The 17245-nt window shown below is 32.2% G+C and overlaps 2 protein-coding genes and 1 long non-coding RNA gene across 6 annotated transcripts; 1 reads left to right on the top strand and 2 right to left on the bottom strand.

Annotated features, from left to right (window-relative positions):
• Window positions 1-2439: 2439 nt before the first annotated feature.
• On the top strand, window positions 2440-8607 carry LOC114195394 (uncharacterized). The gene is made up of 3 exons (XR_014984289.1): window positions 2440-2892; window positions 2970-3922; window positions 8314-8607. It is a non-coding gene; the product is annotated as an uncharacterized LOC114195394 (long non-coding RNA).
• Window positions 3537-7589, bottom strand: LOC114193187 (uncharacterized). Of its 4 annotated transcripts, none has more exons than XR_014984288.1 (4): window positions 5247-7589; window positions 5062-5171; window positions 4052-4981; window positions 3537-3969 (listed from the first exon to the last, which is right to left on the bottom strand). XR_014984288.1 is itself a non-coding variant. In XM_085666030.1 (3 exons), exon 1 carries the CDS (start codon window positions 6367-6369, stop codon window positions 5482-5484), a length of 888 nt encoding a protein of 295 aa, XP_085522156.1. In that variant the 5' UTR covers window positions 6370-7589; the 3' UTR covers window positions 3537-3969; window positions 4052-4981; window positions 5062-5481. The 4 variants fall into 4 exon arrangements, 1 of the variants encoding a protein (XP_085522156.1); XR_014984286.1 differs by having other exon boundaries at window positions 5062-6807; window positions 6962-7589; XR_014984287.1 differs by having other exon boundaries at window positions 6962-7589.
• Window positions 8608-15140: 6533 nt separating the features above from the next.
• Window positions 15141-16015, bottom strand: LOC146884094 (uncharacterized). Its single transcript, XM_085665464.1, has 3 exons — window positions 15906-16015; window positions 15572-15829; window positions 15141-15498 (listed from the first exon to the last, which is right to left on the bottom strand). The coding sequence occupies exons 1-3, from the start codon at window positions 16013-16015 to the stop codon at window positions 15141-15143; spliced, it is 726 nt and encodes a 241-aa protein (XP_085521590.1).
• Window positions 16016-17245: the final 1230 nt, after the last annotated feature.

Raw genomic sequence — 17245 nt, 5'->3', positions numbered from 1 at the left:
CTCAAACTTAATTTCAAAAATTAACAATTTTGTCATCATATATAAAGGCATCAAGTGTATCATATTATATAAACTTGATAAAGATTAAAAATCAAATAACTTGTCACACATAAATTTAGGAACTAAATTTCAAGTTCAAAACAAAATCAAAGTTTAATGTTTTGTGTAGAATTTAAAGTTAATTTAAAATATTTATAGAAATTTATTAAAAACGTTAATTTTAGTAAAAATATTACCATAAAATTTATAAAAAAGTAAATTTAGTATCAATTTGAGGAAGGACAATATTGCTCCATTTTTACAAAAATTGGGGCTAAATTGAAACTAAAAACAAATATAGGGACCAAATTGAGTCACTTTGACACGTGGCACAGTTGTGAAGTGACACGTGTCAAAAAGAAAAAAAAATTCAAAAAAAAATCAAAAAAACTAGAAATTGACACGTGGAGTTGATTTTAACACCGTCGAGTCAAAGTTAACGGTGAGGACCAAATTGAGTCATTTTTAAGAAAATGAGGACCAAATTGAGACAACTAAAAACGTGAGCACCAAAATGAAATTTCATGACAAATAGAGGGACCAAAAAGATAATTTAACCTAAAAATTATGTTAATTTTTAATGAAGCTAACACTTGAAAATTATAATTTTTGTCAAAAAAAAAAAAGAAAAATTTGAAAAACTTCTCTATCTCAATCCATTATTTATTTATTTATTTTTTTTATCTCAATCCATCTTCATATTAAAAACATGCAATATGGGATGAGAAGACAAACCTTCCATTGCCACCGTCATCGTGGTCGTAAAAGAGCTATGCAACTTATTAACAGTTTTCTTTCTACACTCCCATCATTATTAAATGCACCAGGTATTATTAGAAAAATATTAAAATATATTTATTCTTCTATGCATCATTGTTCTCTATTGCAAAGGAAAAAGAAGAGAGGCAAACTCATTCTAAAATAATTTAAATATATTTTTGCCTTTTAATTTTCAGTAAATTTAAAAATTAGTTTATTTTAAAATTTTAGACCGATTTAGTTATTTATTTTTCGAAATACGTGGATTTAGTATCTTTAATCAAATTTTGTTAGGTTTATTTGATATTTCAAGCACATTTCATAATTGTATTTGGATTATTTATACTGTTTGACACATTTTTACTTTAATGTTAAATCAAATACTATTATGAAACACATTTGAAATATTAAATAAACTTAATAAAATTTAATTAAAAGGATTAAATCCATATGTTTTGAAAGATAAATGACTAAATAGTCCAAAATTTCAAAATAGATTAATTTTAAAATTCACTTAAAATTAAAGACCAAAAACATATTTAACAAAAAAAATAATTGTTTCCTAACACACTTAATGTGTTTCAAAAAATTTGTTCTAAATTTTTCAATGTTCAAAATTCATTTAATGTTCATTAAAAAAATTTCGCCTAGTTTAGACAGCATGTAGGTTAAACAGGTTGATTAAAAATTGGTAGACGAAAACATTATTAAAAGACTAAGATTAGTAAAAAGATTGTAAAACATTAAGAAAATATTAAGGAATTAAAATGAGTCAGCAAAATATAAAAAAGCTAAAAGTAGATTTTATTGAAAAATAAGAAAAAAAAATTTGACCCAAAGAAAAAACTGTTATATCATTAAATTCATAATAAAAAACTAACATAAATATCTCATCTTAATGATAAAAGCTAAGTCATTAATGAGTTTAGAAACATAATTTGCTCGTAAAATAAAAAATCTGTTTATTGAGAAGCAGAAAAATATATTTACTATTACGTTAATAATATTTAAAATAATATATATATATATATATATATATTAATTTTGTCTATACTATACTTATTTTTTATTACATCATATAATTTATAAATTTTATAATTTCTTTTATACGATGTTGCTAACGTAAATAAATATTTTTCTAATATTTAAGCATCGGAATATATATATATATATATATATATATATATATATTTTATTATGAGTGATGATGCAAAATTGTTGTATGAGACATTCGGTACACCAGTCATGGTCTGTGTCAGCCTTTTTCTTGAGATAACACTTTTTTTCTCTCTCTTTTTCTATTTTTTTAAGAAAAAATATGTTTTTAGTCCCTATAGTTTCGGCTGATTTTGAAAATGATCCCTGCTCGAAACTTGTTTACCATTTGGTTCCTGCACTTTCTAAATGTTTGGTTTTCGTTCCTATTTTTGGACGGCGTTAAAAACGTGTTGTCGTGGCAAATGCCGTTCCACATCAGTTATAGATAATTTGACACCTGTGCATAGATTTCAGTAACACGTGTCTTAGGAATATATATATATATATATATATATATATATATATATATATATATATATATATATATATATATATATATATATATATATATATATATATATATATATATATTTTACGTTTTAGTAATTAAAACGCACGTTTTGATGGTGCAGTAATTTGGAATTGGATGGTAAGTTTTGCTGGCGACCAGAGAGAGCCGTCGAGAGCATACCACAACCACCATTGTGTGACGCTGCAACAAACTGAAATCGCGAGCGAGAAGGAGGTTACGCGAATCGGGTTGCAAATCACTTCCACTGGGTACGCGAAATTCAATTGAGGAATAGGGTTGTATTGAAGGGAGGTTAGTGTGTTGATTTTGGCGGTGGAGAAAGTAAATTTGGGGATTAGGGTTTTCTTTTGTTCTTGTTTTCGAAATATGAAAGAGTTATGGATCGAAGTGTTCGACCTCGTCTTCTTCTTCTTCAAAGCGAGGATTTTCAAAAATTTTGTGGATGTGGGGAAAAATTATTGTTATTGAAAGCCAACACCGCGAAGAACAATGGTAGATTTTTTTGGAGATGTAGAAACTGGACAGTAAGTATCACTGTTTATAGTGTTAAATTTGATGTTGTTATTTGTTGTGAATGAAATTTGTTTTATTGGCATTGTAGACTGAAGGAAATTGTAGCTTCTTCCAATGGGCTGATGAAGGGGAACCTGTTTGGGATGAATTAACAGAGAAAAAAGATGAAGAAACTTTGTGTGATAAGGAGAAAATGGTTGTGGATTTGCTTCAGAAGAATGTGAAGCTAAAGAAGAAATTGATGGAGGAGAGAAAACTGGGTCAAATTAAGATGTGGCTTTTCTTAGTTTCATGGGCATTTACTATTGTGTTTTGTGTTTTATTCGTGATGAAAATCAATTGTAACATGTAGCAACTTAGCAGCTTGTTCTTGTACTGAATGGTTATCTGTTTGTGGTAGCGTGTTAGTGAGCTGTTGTGTTTTATGTTGTATTCGTGTTGAAAATCAATGGGAAATTTTTTTATTCAATTGTATTCGTGTTGACCATTTTGTGTTTTTATCATTCCCTGTGGCATATAATTGTTCAAAATTTTGGCATGAAGTCATCCATTATTAAGTGGTCCATAACATGTGTTGGAATATTAAGCACACATCTAATAAGTGGTCCATAACCTGTGTGCAATATCATATAAATATTCAGCACACATATAAAGATGAGATAAATATAAACGGTGCTCCATTAACATATAAAGTGGTCCATAAAGATAACAAGTGGTCCCATAAACATAAAGATAACAAGTGGTCCCCTAAAGCTGAACGAAAAGCCTGATTCAAAGTTTGGTACAACCAAAATAACATGTCTTCCAATAGCATTCAGTATTAAATAACTCCCAAAATAACACAGGTCCCAAAATAATATAGCTCCTAAACTAGGTCACATGGGCTATCATGAGGCGTTGTTGGTACTGGCTTGTGACCCTAAAACTGTCTTGGTCGCTACAGGTTTCTTAGACCTCTTTCCTGCCCTACTAGTTGATGGTTGTGATGTGGTGGTGCTGGAAGATCTCAACCTCTTGTTGGTTCTCATTCCAGATGCACTGGTACCTTCACTTGCAACATTTTTGTTCTTTTTCTGGTTCTTTTTCCCCTGCCATGAATATACAGTATGCATTAGATAGAATGTAATTGTAAGTAATGTTTAATTTGATTGTAAAATGATCAGTTGGTACCTATGTTTTTCCAGCTCTACAACCTCTACTATTATGTCCATATTGCTTACATTTGCTGCATTTCATCTTCATTGGTTTTCTCCTTGCTTTTGAGTGACTCACGTTCTCATCTGCCTCCCTTCTTCGTAATTTCTTTGGCCTCCCTGGAGGAGCCTTAAATAATGGTGGCAGTAATGGTGTTGAATTTGTTCTTGGCCATAACTCTTGTCCATTGATGGGTGTAATTTTTGGCCCATAGCAAGCTTCGTAAGCCTCTCTCTTATAGTAACGATGGACATAATTTTGTGGTTGTTCTAATTTGTAATTTATTGCAGCAATGACATGTCTGCAAGGTATTCCCACTAATTCCCAAAAATAACATGAACACCTACAATTTGCTAGATCAACAACAAATTTCTCCATGGCAAACCCTTGGGTAACTTTAAAAACAGAATCCCCAATCCAAACAGCAATCCATTTACCACTTTTTTCAACTTCCCTATCTAGCCTTTTATTTGGCTTAGGCATACCAACTCCAGCATATGCAACAAACTTTTCTCTTAGGTGTGCAAATCTACTCATTAAATAGCACCTTATCCACTCCATCATAGTAAGTATGGGTTTATCCCTAGCTAACAGAATTGTGCTATTAAATGATTCTGACAGGTTACTCATAAGCACATCACACCTAGGGTATACACTAAATGCATGCTTGCACCATGATTGGCGTGGAATAGCTACAAACCAGTCATATGCCACAACATTAATCTTCTTTAATTCCTCCATTTTTGATTTCCATGCTTGGTAGTATGTTGCTTTGGCAGCTCCCATCATTAGTTTGCGTATGACAACTCCTCCTCCAAATATTTTCTTGTAGTTGTTGTATAAATGCCTTAGGCAAAATTTGTGTTCAACTCCATGAAGGATCTCATCAAATACTTGCATTAGTCCCTGCAGACAATCACACGAATCACAAAACAATGCTGGAAAAAACATACAAATAAATAGAAAGAGAGTTACATGAAGTATACCTTTTGTTGGTCAGAAATGAACACCTACCAATTGGATTGCACATCTCCGATATCATCCAGCAACAAACTCAGAAACCATCTCCAGCTTTCCTTGCACTCATTTTCCACCACTGCAAAAACCAGAGGAAAATACTGGTCATTTAGGTCCCTTGCAACAACCACTAATAAATGTCCTCCATAAGTACTTTTCAGGTGACACCCATCAACACCAATGAATGGTCTGCAACCATTTATAAAACCTTCCTTGCAACCCTCCAAGCACATGTAAAAAGCCCCAAAACGTGGCTGCAAAGTTGGTTGTGGTTGATTCACTTTTATTTTGATTGTTGTTCTAGCAGACACCCTTTTCAACTTTGCTGCGTAGTCATAAAGTAAGGTATATTGTTTCTGCCCATCACCCTCTATGACATCCATGACCAGCTATTTTCCTTTTATTGCCCTCCACATAGTGATCCCCACACTATAAGTCTTCTTGATGTCATCAATGATCTCGTTTGTAGTCATCTTGCCTACATTTCTAAATTTCTCAGCAACCACTTTAGAAACCCAATCTTTATTTGCATTTTGATTACCAAATACTCTCCCACAACTATGACCATCAACCAATGTCTTCACCCTAAATGTATGGCTTCCTCCTACTTTACTACACAAAATCACAAATCCACATTTCTTCTTGCAAACTGCCCTGACTCTTATGTCATCATTTTTAACAAACATTATCTCCTTGCCATTTAGTATAGAATACTCCTTAACAGCTTGTTTAAACTCCTTAAGTGAGTAGAATTCCATCCCCACTTTGAATTTAAAGTCTTTTCCCATGTCTTCACTTTGAAAAGTGGTATACTTATGCACAAGTTCTCCTTCACATTCAACATCACTGTCTAATTCATCAGTACTATATGTGGCATCTATGTCATGATTATGACCTATTGCATCTGTTTCAAAAGCACCTGCACTTGCACTGGCCGAAGGCTTCCTTCTTCTCCTTTCTTTATGAAAATTTTGCCACCTCTCAAGTAGTTGTGTAATGTTTCTGCGTGATGTGTTAGTGGATCCAAAACCATCATCGTCATCTCTATGACGTTCTTCTTCACTTTCATCCAACTCTTCAACATCAATATCACTGTGGTCTTCCACATCACCAGCCTCAGCATTCTCAGCATCCCTATTTTCACCAACAGAATTCTCATTTTCCACTCTTCCATCCTCCACTATTACATCCTCTTTGTTAGCAACCTGAACTTCTTCCACTGTCGCATCCCCTTTATCAACAACTCTAATTTCTTCTACAATAACCTCAACCTCCATTCTTGCATCTCCCTTCCCAACATCCTAAACCTCAGCCACAGAATTAACATCAGGACCCTCTACACCACCAGCCTCACCAGTATTTTGTGTCCATTCAATAAACTCAATAGGTTTCGCTGCACTAACCACATGCTCTACATAAATCTGGACTTCCTCTTTCTTTTTATCAGCATACGCACACAATTGCAGTGCATCATTGTCTGTGACGAAAGGCCTCAAATCCCTATCCATTCGACCACTCTTTGGCTTCCACCACAGCTTCATCGCCCCATCGTATTTGAACTCCTCCTTTAAAATAGACAAAGCATCGAAATAGGACCATCTATCAGGATCCAACCCGTGGAATACGTGTTCTTCCCCTCCATTGTAGTGCATAAACCTCCCCCTAAATGACTCGAATTTTCCCATGTGAAAAAACGCAACTGAAAAAGACATTCTCTACAAAAACAGAAACCCTAACTTCGTCACCCCAAATAAAAATCTTGAATCCATCCATTCGAACCTCAAAATGGACCACAGAGTAAACCAATTGAAACCCTAAAAATGAATTGCACAGTAAACGAATGGAAACCCTAAACGAAACGAAACATACCTTCGTCTTCAGCGGAAAATATCACCACGCGATTAAGTCGTCTTCCCCAACCTTTCGCCTGCTTCGAAGACGATTAATGAGTTCAACAATGGGAATCCCCTTCTCGCTCGCGATATCGGCTCGTTCCAGCGTCGCAAGATGTTGGTTATGGTATGCTCTCGAAAGCTCTCTCTGTTCGCCAGCAAAAATTACCATCCAATTCCAATCCAATTCAAAATTACTGCACCATCAAAACGCGCATTTTACTTACTAAAATGTAAATATATATATATATATATATATATATATATATATATATATATATATATATATATATATATTCCTAAGACACGTGTCACTGAAATCTCTGCACAGGTGTCAAATTATCTATTACTGATGTGGAACGCCGTTTGCCACGACAACACGTTTTTAACGCCGTCCAAAAATAAAGACAAAAACCAAATATTTAGAAAGTGCAGAGACCAAACGATGAACAAGTTTCGATTAGGGACCATTTCCAAAAAGAGACCAAACGATGAACAAGTTTCGATTAGGGACCATTTCCAAAATGAGCCGAAACTATAGGAACTAAAAACGTATTTTTCCCTTTTTTTTTTATCTTTGGACTTTCATGCATTCTCTCTCTTATCCACAGCAGAAGCATTTCACTTGCCACTGGGCATATATTGGATGTACTCGCTGCAGTGAAAAACCAAGTGGCTACCCTCTGCCACGTGTCGATAGCCTGAGGAGAGTGAATGGGTCCTGCGACTGGGAATCACTTCATCTCTGAACAAACTATCTATAATTCAGGCTACATTCTCATCTCTTCGTCGGTTTTACATTTTTATCTTTTTGTTTCGATTCAAACACTTAAAAGAAAAAAAAAAGTTATAATTATAACTATACCATATTGTAATATAATTCATTTTTATTAACTCTTATGCATAGGTATATATCTAATTTGATATAATTTATATCATGACCTTTGACCTCATATATATATATATATATATATATATATATATATATATATATATATATATATATTACTTATCATACCCATTTACATGAAAGGTCAATTAAATGTTTAAATATGTAGAAATATTTTAAAATATTTTTGTAAAATTTCATATTCTCGTAAATTCTCGTATTAACAGTAATTATTAACAGTAATTATTAATTCTCTTAGCAGTTTGATTACTCTATGATGTTTTTTAATGTCGTATATTCACATAATATGTGGTATAAGTAAATTTGTTCGCATATTACTATTACTACTACTATTATTATTATTATTATTATTATTATTATTATTATTATTATTAAGGTAAAAATATTTTACCGCTTACCTCATATTACTTTTTTTTCAGGAATTCCATGGTGGGAAGAAAGAGTTTGACAAGGTTAAGAGTGATTCTAAATTATTTAACTAATCTTACATATATTGATGCTAGTTTAATTTTTTTTTATTATGATGGTTGGATTGTATATAATTTAAAATTTTCACCAAAGAATTACTCTTAGACATTAAGTTTATGGTTGGTTTTTTTTTATTAAGATTATTGTATTGTATATTGTTTAAATTTTTCATTGTTAAACTTAATTATAACCACTGTAATCACAACTATTTACTTTAATGACACTTTTAATTTTCTTATTATAAATTTTCATTGTAATAATTATTCTAAACATATATGATGACTTTTGTGACGTCCGACTATTATACTAAATAATTATTATTTGATAAAAAGATACAGAATTATTTTTTTTTCTACCATAAGATCTTCCTTGAGAGAACATTAATCATATAACTTCATATTCATATATATATATATATATATATATATATATATATATATATATATATATATATATATATATATAGTTTACATCTCTGTAATTGTTTATGAAATATTACAAAAATATGTATTTGTATAATATTAAGAGTTCTACATCAGAATAGAAGATTATCTATATTTTTAATATCTCCTAAAGATATTAATAGAAATTATCCATGAGTCAATCTTCAGAAGATCCATCAATAATATCACGAACAACTCTCATTGAGCAGGGTCCTCTTCTACTCATGCAATAGATACATATGAAAGGAGTGAGGTCTTTATAAGCCTTAAATATCAATCTTAATAAACTCAACAAACAATACAGACACTGGGGACCTAGATTTGGACCTACAACCACAAAACTTGATCTTGTTTTATCAGAAATATGGATCCATATTCCACTTCTGATGAACCATTCTGAACATCAAAAGTTACTTTGGAAAGTGATTAGGTAGTTGAGTATTTCTCATAAAACATTGGTACAATCATAATTATTTATTTCTCGAGAATATTAGTCATTCATCGGCTCACAAAAGAGATATATACTCACTACCTAACCTTGGCGATGCCGAGCAGGTATCGGATAGTCCCAAGTTTGGCCTATGAATATCCTAGTCCAGGGCGTTGTTCTGAACTATCCAGATATTCACCTACTTGGTAAAACTTCCTTAGACCTCACCATGGTCCCTGCCTTTCATCCCACAGTGTACCAAACTGTGACTTCCCAAATACAAACACTTTGACACTGGTTTAATCTTAACTTTATAAAAAGTGACACTTTTTATATTGGTTGTGGAACCGGTATAAAACTGGAAACTTTCTATATCACATATATTTGTACTAAAGCTGTCAAAATGGGTAACCCGACCCGACCCGGCTCGACCCACCATGGGTTGATCACTTAGTGAGCCAACCCAATCCGACTCACTTATTAGCGAGCCAAAAAAATTCCAACCTGACCCGACCTACTGTGGGTTGGTGGGTTAAACAGGTTAGCTCACAAACTCACTTTATTAAAAAAACAATTTTTTTTTGAGTCAAAACTAGATTATAATTCTAATTACAATCTAAATAAATTTTAATCCAATCCAAATACAAACCAAAATAATAAAAAAATACAAATTATCTATGTGTTGGCTAAAAAACATAACCTAACATGACCCAAATACAAAGCCCAACTTAACAAAAAATACTTGTGTGACCATTTATTTGCGGGTTGATAAGCCAACCCGGCTCACCACGGGTTCAACTCGGGTGAGCCGGGTTCTAGGTGAGCCGGGTCAAAATCAACTCGTATTGAAATTTGTAAAAAAATTTTAACCCAACCCAACCCGAACCCGTGATGAGTTGGGTTGACTCGCGGGTTCCAACCTATCTTGACAACTCTAATTTATACCAGTTATATAATTAACGTAGAAAGTCTTTTCTAACGGAGTAAAAAATTAAGTGCTTATTTGATTTAGTTAAAATTACGTAACTTAATTATAATTGATTTAATTATATGACTAAATTATTTTTACAATTTTTAAGGGTTTTTTTTATTTAGCATATAATAGCCTTGTACGGAGAAATAATAATAATAATAATAATAATAATAATAATAATAATAATAATAATAATATAATAGTTTATTTAGAATTGGACTTAAATTGATGGTAAAGTAATTAATAATGGAATCAATAACCGGTTAAAAAGGTTATGCTTTCTATTAAAAAAATTAAGAAATACCAAATAGTATACAAATAATAATAATAATAATAATAATAATAATAATAATAAGTTAAAAGTTTTCTAATAAATATAATAAATGAAAATATTACCATTTAAATAATAACTAACTAAATAATTTGCGAGTTTTAAAATGTTTTGATCGTCTAATGAATGAAAAATAAATTAAAGTTCAAACGTGCTTATTTAAAAAATAACTTAATTTGTTTACTAAATCGTTAATAATTATTCTTAATCATCCTATTCAAACTTGATAACATGCATAGTTGTCATGTGTGCACCTGGCAAACTCGATCAAGGAATCAATCTATGATCATAATACAAATAAAATAGATTTACAGATAAGAAACGAAATGTGAGGATGGGTTTTCTTCATTTTCTACTTCAAATAAACAACTTTTAAGTTTCGCTTCAAGTACGTATATATAATAAGAAAATTTGTAAATAATTATGAATATATATGTTTGATCAAATAATATAACACGTAAAAATATAATAATATAACACGTAAAATAATGTAACATTAATTGTAGTGATAAATGGTCAATTGATACCGTTAACACACTTAAAAAAAAGTGTATTTTAACAAGGTTTTCTAAGAGGGCTATAATAACCTCTAGTAAGATCAACCCACAATAATTTTTTTTTTCAAACTCTTGAGAAGTGGTAATGATTTTTTAATGAACCACAATAAAGTTTCACGTTTCCATCCATATTTTCATTTTGTACCTCTTTCTTTTAATGATTGTTATATTCAAGATAATAACATTATTATAGAATATTTGTATTTTGTTATTTTTATTTATCTCAAGTATTTATTGCACTAAAAAAATTCACGTGCAAATAAAAAAAAGCAACAGGTGAAATTAATGGGTTTTTAAAACTCCAAGAAAAAACACTAAAAATAATGATTCACCTAGTAACGATTTGAAACCGCGGGTAGATAATGGGGATTTGTAACTGCAGTAATTTACATGGATTCTAAAACCGCAAAGAAGTTACAGGGGTTGTCAAATCGCAAGGAAGTTATGTTCTTATGTTTTTTTAGGGTTAGTTAAAATCATCTGTAATATGTTAGCAACACTGGTTTTACTCGAAAAAAAATAAATTGTGGGTAACATAGCGGGGTTGAACCCCCTCAAAAGTCAAATAAAATCTTGCTAAAATCAAATTTTGTTATAGTGACATTATATGATAGTTGTTTGAGAATGTGTAACTATATATGCCTGAGATTTTATATTTAGGTTTAATTAGTCGAATATTATCTATTTTTGTTTGAATGTGTTAATTTGATATTCACTTTTAAAAATGTGTCAATTGCATTTCAATTTGTTTGTCTCTAGTTTTTTTAATTTTTTTAATTTTTTTTTGTCACGTGTCAGGTATATGTTATGACAAGTGTATTGTCACGTGTTAGTGTTACTACTAAATATCATTGTCTTGATTTCAATTTAGTCCTATCATATCTATAACAATATATAAAAGAATTCTTCTTTTTGTGTCCATATTTCAAAATACCAAGTTGTTGAGAATATTACTTAATATCTTTTTTATTTAAATTAGTTTTTAGAAAATATTTCAGTTTTAGAGATATGTGTCAGTTTTAGAAATTTGTTATTATTTTAGATTAGGAGTGAGATATTCTAAATATTTTATACTTGATATTTGTTATATTTTGCTCTATATATAGAGTATATCAATAAAATACAAAAACATGTTCCTCCGTATAACATATCACATATATCTCTCATATTTTCAAAAGCCCTAAAAATCCCAACACAAGTTTACCCTTTAAATATAATAATTTATTAAATTTTTAAAAATTGACCATTACTTTTACAAGTTTTTTATAAAATCGACTATATCTGCTTCTTCTCTTCTTCTTTATTTATCAATGGTTATTTTTTCATCTGTTCTGATATACTTCACTTTATTTTTAATAAATATAATTTTAGTTTATATATTAACTTAATAACATTACAATATTATCATCTACTAATGTTATAATTTTAGTTTATATATTAACTTAATAACATTACAATATTATCATCTACTAATGTTATAATTTTAGTTTATATATTAACTTAATAACATTTTAGTTTAAAAAATGCATACACACAGGCGCTATCGCGCCTGTGTTTACTCTAGTGTCTATTTGATTCAATTCAGTTCCGACATATGTTTATTTGATTCAATTTAGTTTCCACATATGTCTATTTATTTCAATTTAGTTTTCACATATACCCTGCACTTTTCATTCAATTAAACATTACATTTATTAGAGATAAGATGAATTTTCAGTATATGAGTGGATGTAAATCTCATTCCACAAATTGATTTTGTATAGTGTTGTGATTAGTTAGACTTAAAAGTTCATCTTTTAAAATATTATTAGAATCATTCGGATGCAAATCTTACCTTACAAATCAATTTTACATGATTAAATTAGATTTTTCCACTTTTAAGACATACAAAATCAAGATACATTACAAAGACTCAAATCTATCTCGACAACATCATTAAAAATAATTTTGTAACTAATCATATAATAATATTCATTTAAACTAATCACAGCGCTTAAACCATTACAAAAGGTTAAGAAGAATATGAATCATTCTCATAAAAGGTAAAATTTAACAAAATAAATAGACAATCACCACTAAAGTATAACTTTGATTTTCTATAATTTACCAAAGAATTTAATCAATTATCTTATATAAACATTAATTTGAGTATCGATACACAGAAATAAAAAAATCATCAAGAACAAAAGAGTAACCAACAAAAAAACACAATATTATAAAATTCATCTCGACCAAAAATAAGAACATTCGTTAATTATTATTTTAATATCTAGGTTAAATCATTCCATAGGACCCCAAATTCGTAGCGAATTCTCAAGTAGGTCCCCCAATTTTCATTTGACTCAATTGGGTCCCTAATTTTGAAAAACTGCAACAATTTAGCCATAACCGTTAAAGTTGCGTAAACGGCGTTTTTAGATGATGAAGTGGACAAGTAAAACGGATACGTGTCAGTGGTATTTAAAATTCACTGTAGCCTACGTGTCAAATGTGAAATAAATCCAATGAAACCCTAAATGGATTCATCTTCTCCTCAACATCTTCTTCGCTGAAGTCGTCTTCTTCGTTGGAGTTATCTTCTTCGAAGTGGTGCATTTCTTTCTTCATCCTCAAATATCGCTTTGTCATTCTTGTTCCTCTTGCACTTGTAATGGTTGGGGGAAGAAGAACCCTAGTTTATCTTCACGTGGTGTTGGAGGATCGAGGAGTTTGGGTTCACAACCGCTTTGCTATTGTGGAGAGAAATAAGTTTTAAGAACTGCGAAAACAGTAAAGAACAGGGGAAAACAATTTTGGGGTTGTTCAAAATATAAGGTGAGCGAGGTTGAAGGTATTTTTTTGTGTTTTTGAATGGTATATTGGATGACTGTTTGTGTAATTTTTTCGCAGAGTGGAAATGAAGATGGTGGATGCAATTACTTTAAATGGTGGACTGAAGATGGTGGATGCAATTACTTTAAATGGTGGACTGAAGATGGCATTGAAGAGATTGGTAACAGTGAGAATTGCGAAGGAAGGGGTGAAATTATGGTGAAGATTGAAGAAAGTGATGGTGATAGGAAAACGATTATTAACTTGGAGAAATCAATTGCCATATTTGAGAAATGGATGAAGGTGTTGATTGGGATGGTTATCTTTGTTTGTGTGGTTAATGTAATAGTGTTGTCAGTCCTGATAAAGAATGCGTGATTAGTTGTTGTAGTGTCCCTTAGTGGTTATAACTGAGTATCTTATTTGGAATGGTTATTTCCAGTACTGTATTTATGTTTGAATATGAATGAAATTGGAAGTTATTTCGATTTACTGTTTTAAGTGTATAATGTTATGTAATTTTAAATATGATTCTACATACAGTGAATAAAAAGCATGAGACTTGTAATTGATAATAGATTCCATATCAAGAGGTAATTCATAATAGATTCCATATGAAAAGGTCCTGAATTAACACAAACTACATCAAAAAAGTGGTCCACCGACTGAGTAGCTGTATTAAATTACATAACAAAAGTGGTCCACCGAATGAGTAGTAATATTAAAAGATGTGTTCATGGAAGTAAAGAAATTCAAAAGTTCTAAAAGGACCTTAAAGGTTCACAGCTGTTACAAAACAAGATCATAAAAAAAACAAGACATGCAGCTTCATGCCATTCGACCCCTTCTAGCATTCAGTTTCACTCTGGCATTTAATGCACCTCGTGATGGCTGGTGTGATGGTTGTGGTGGAGGTGGCTGCTGAGATGGTTGAGCTGGAGGTGGCTGCTGAGATGGTTAAGGTGGAGGTGGCTGCTGATATGCTTGAGGTGGAGGTGGCTGTTGGGTTGCTTGTGGTGTTGTTGGCTCCTGGGTTGCTTGTGTTGGAGTTGGCTGCTGGGATGCTTGTGGTGGATTAGTTGGCTGCTGGGATCCTTCACCTGGACGACGTTGCTGGGCTTCCCTTAATTCAGCCATATGAATTTCAATAGCTTTTGGACAAGCCCTTCTGTTGTGCCCAATTTGGTTATAGAGACGACATGTTTTACGTAAACCACCTTTTCTCAGTCTTGTCTAATCTCTTCTAATCTCCCATTGCTCCAATCTTCTTTTTTTCTTCGATCTGCCTAGTAAAATTCTCTTCGAGGGGGGCAAAACATCAGCGTATGGAGTTTTCTCCCACAAACTCTGGCCATTGATGGGAAATATAATTGAAGTGTATATCTCTTCATAAGTGGACTTCCTAAAGACTGCTGGGATGAAGTCTTCTCCATTGAGGTTTAGAAACTTCATTGCAGACAATGAATGACAGCAGGGAATACCAGTTATACTCCATTTCCTGCATGTGCTGGATTGTTCATCTATATTGACAACGAACCTCTCCCCTAACTGCGACATGTGCCTAACTTCAAATAATTTCTCTGCTGACCAGCTGCAAGAACACATAGAACAACAATAATTAGACAGCTTTCCTTTTTTCAAGGTAAACAAAGTTCAATCCTTACCTAGGAATCCAATACTTTGTTAATTCTGACTCCTTTTCAAATCTGCTCATAATTCTGGGATAAATGGATCCTGATATTGATTGTATCTTCATTCTGTTTTTTGCCCACCTTCTCATCAAGTATACCCGAATATCCTCCAACATGCTTATCACAGGCTTAGTCCTTGTATGCAGCAATACACTATTGAAGGCCTCGGACATATTGTTAACCAAAGTATCAGATTGAGCCTTTGTGGTAAATCTAGATCTCGACCAATATCTAAGTACAACAGAAATATTCCAATTATGATAGCATACAATCCCATTTGAAAACAATGAATTGAAAATTGTATTACCTGGGTGGGATTGCAATCAGATGCTTAAATGCATCTTCATTCACATCTTTTATATTCCTCATCTCCCTTTCCCATGCTTGTGGGTGTGTGGTTGCAGCTGCTCTCCACATTAGACGTCTCAGACTTTTGGCTGGAAATTTCTTTTTGAAATTGGCATACAAGTGCCTTACACAGAAACGTTGATCAACTTCAGGCAGAAGTTCTTGTATGGCTGGTAACTGCCCCTGACAATATCATAAATATAAGAATAAGTTATAATTTTTCATATAAAAAATAAGTGGGAAATGAGATTGCATTTGCATGTACCTTTTGCTGATCAGATATAAATGTATAGGATGTACACACTGTAGGTCCACCAAGGTCCTCAATAAGGAGCTCTAAAAACCACGACCAGGAATCCTTGTTCTCAACCTCCACTATTGCGTATGCAATGGGCAGCATTTGGTCATTAGCATCTCGACCAATGGCTGTTAACAACTCTCCTCAGAAAGCCCCATCCAATCCAATTATAGGTTTGCATGAAATGAAACTGTCTTTGCATGCCTTTAAACATGCGTAAAACCTCTTGAATATTGGCTCCCCTTCATTCTCCTCCATATTTACTTTCACTGTTGATCCTGGATTTCTTGCTAGAAGCTCATGCGCGTAATCATATATCCTCTTGTATTGTTCTTTAAAGGATCCTTCAACATTTTGTGCTGCAATGGCTTTGGCCCTATAAGTCATACACTTTTAGATACCAACATTTCATTTTCTACTAATTTTTTCCCGGATTTCAATTCCTTTTACTCTTGGATTTTCCCTAACAGTTTTTTCCAGTTTCTTACCCAACCACTTTGAACTAAGTACACGTAGGTTGAATTCCCTACTGCATGTGTGGTTATCTACAATTTTACGCAACTGCCAGGTTTTAATAGCTTTCATGTAACCACAATAAGCTGTCCATGGGCATTTTCCTTTTCCACCTATACATCTCAGCCTCACTCTTCTTTTGTCATTCTTAACAAACTTTATGTTTCTCCCATTTTCAAGTGCATAGCATTTGATAGCTTCTAAAAGTTCCTCCTTTTCAGTGAAATAGGTCCCCACTTCCCATTTATAATCAGTCATTGTCTTGGGCATTGTAAAAGTCCCAAAATTTCCATACCCCTCGTCATCACTATCTACTACATCACTCATATATTCATCAGATATCCATTCATTGTCCGACAACCCCCTAACATCATCCTTCACATCAGTGTCATAGCTTTGGTTCACTTCTGGCCCAGAGGCAGTTGATTGTCCACGGGAACCAGATTCAACTTCAACATCTACATTACCAGACCACTCTTTATGACGAA

This window comes from Vigna unguiculata, chromosome 8 (genome assembly GCF_037176805.1).
Source record: "Vigna unguiculata cultivar grain cowpea cultivar isolate G323 ecotype 2 chromosome 8, ASM3717680v1, whole genome shotgun sequence".
NCBI lineage: Eukaryota > Viridiplantae > Streptophyta > Magnoliopsida > Fabales > Fabaceae > Vigna > Vigna unguiculata.
This window is presented reverse-complemented; position numbering and strand designations above follow the sequence as displayed.

What these genes read in the sequence shown, in the direction of transcription:
- LOC146884094 (XM_085665464.1), bottom strand. Translation starts at nt 16,015, where the DNA reads ATGTGGAGAGCAGCTGCAACCACACACCCACAAGCATGGGAAAGGGAG. An exon ending in CTGATTGCAATCCCACCCAG is followed by an intron (nt 15,830 to 15,905) that starts GTAATACAATTT and finishes TGTTGTACTTAG; the next exon opens with ATATTGGTCGAGATCTAGAT. An exon ending in ACAAAGTATTGGATTCCTAG is followed by an intron (nt 15,499 to 15,571) that starts GTAAGGATTGAA and finishes GTGTTCTTGCAG; the next exon opens with CTGGTCAGCAGAGAAATTAT.
- LOC114193187 (XM_085666030.1), bottom strand. Translation starts at nt 6,369, where the DNA reads ATGGAGGTTGAGGTTATTGTAGAAGAAATTAGAGTTGTTGATAAAGGG.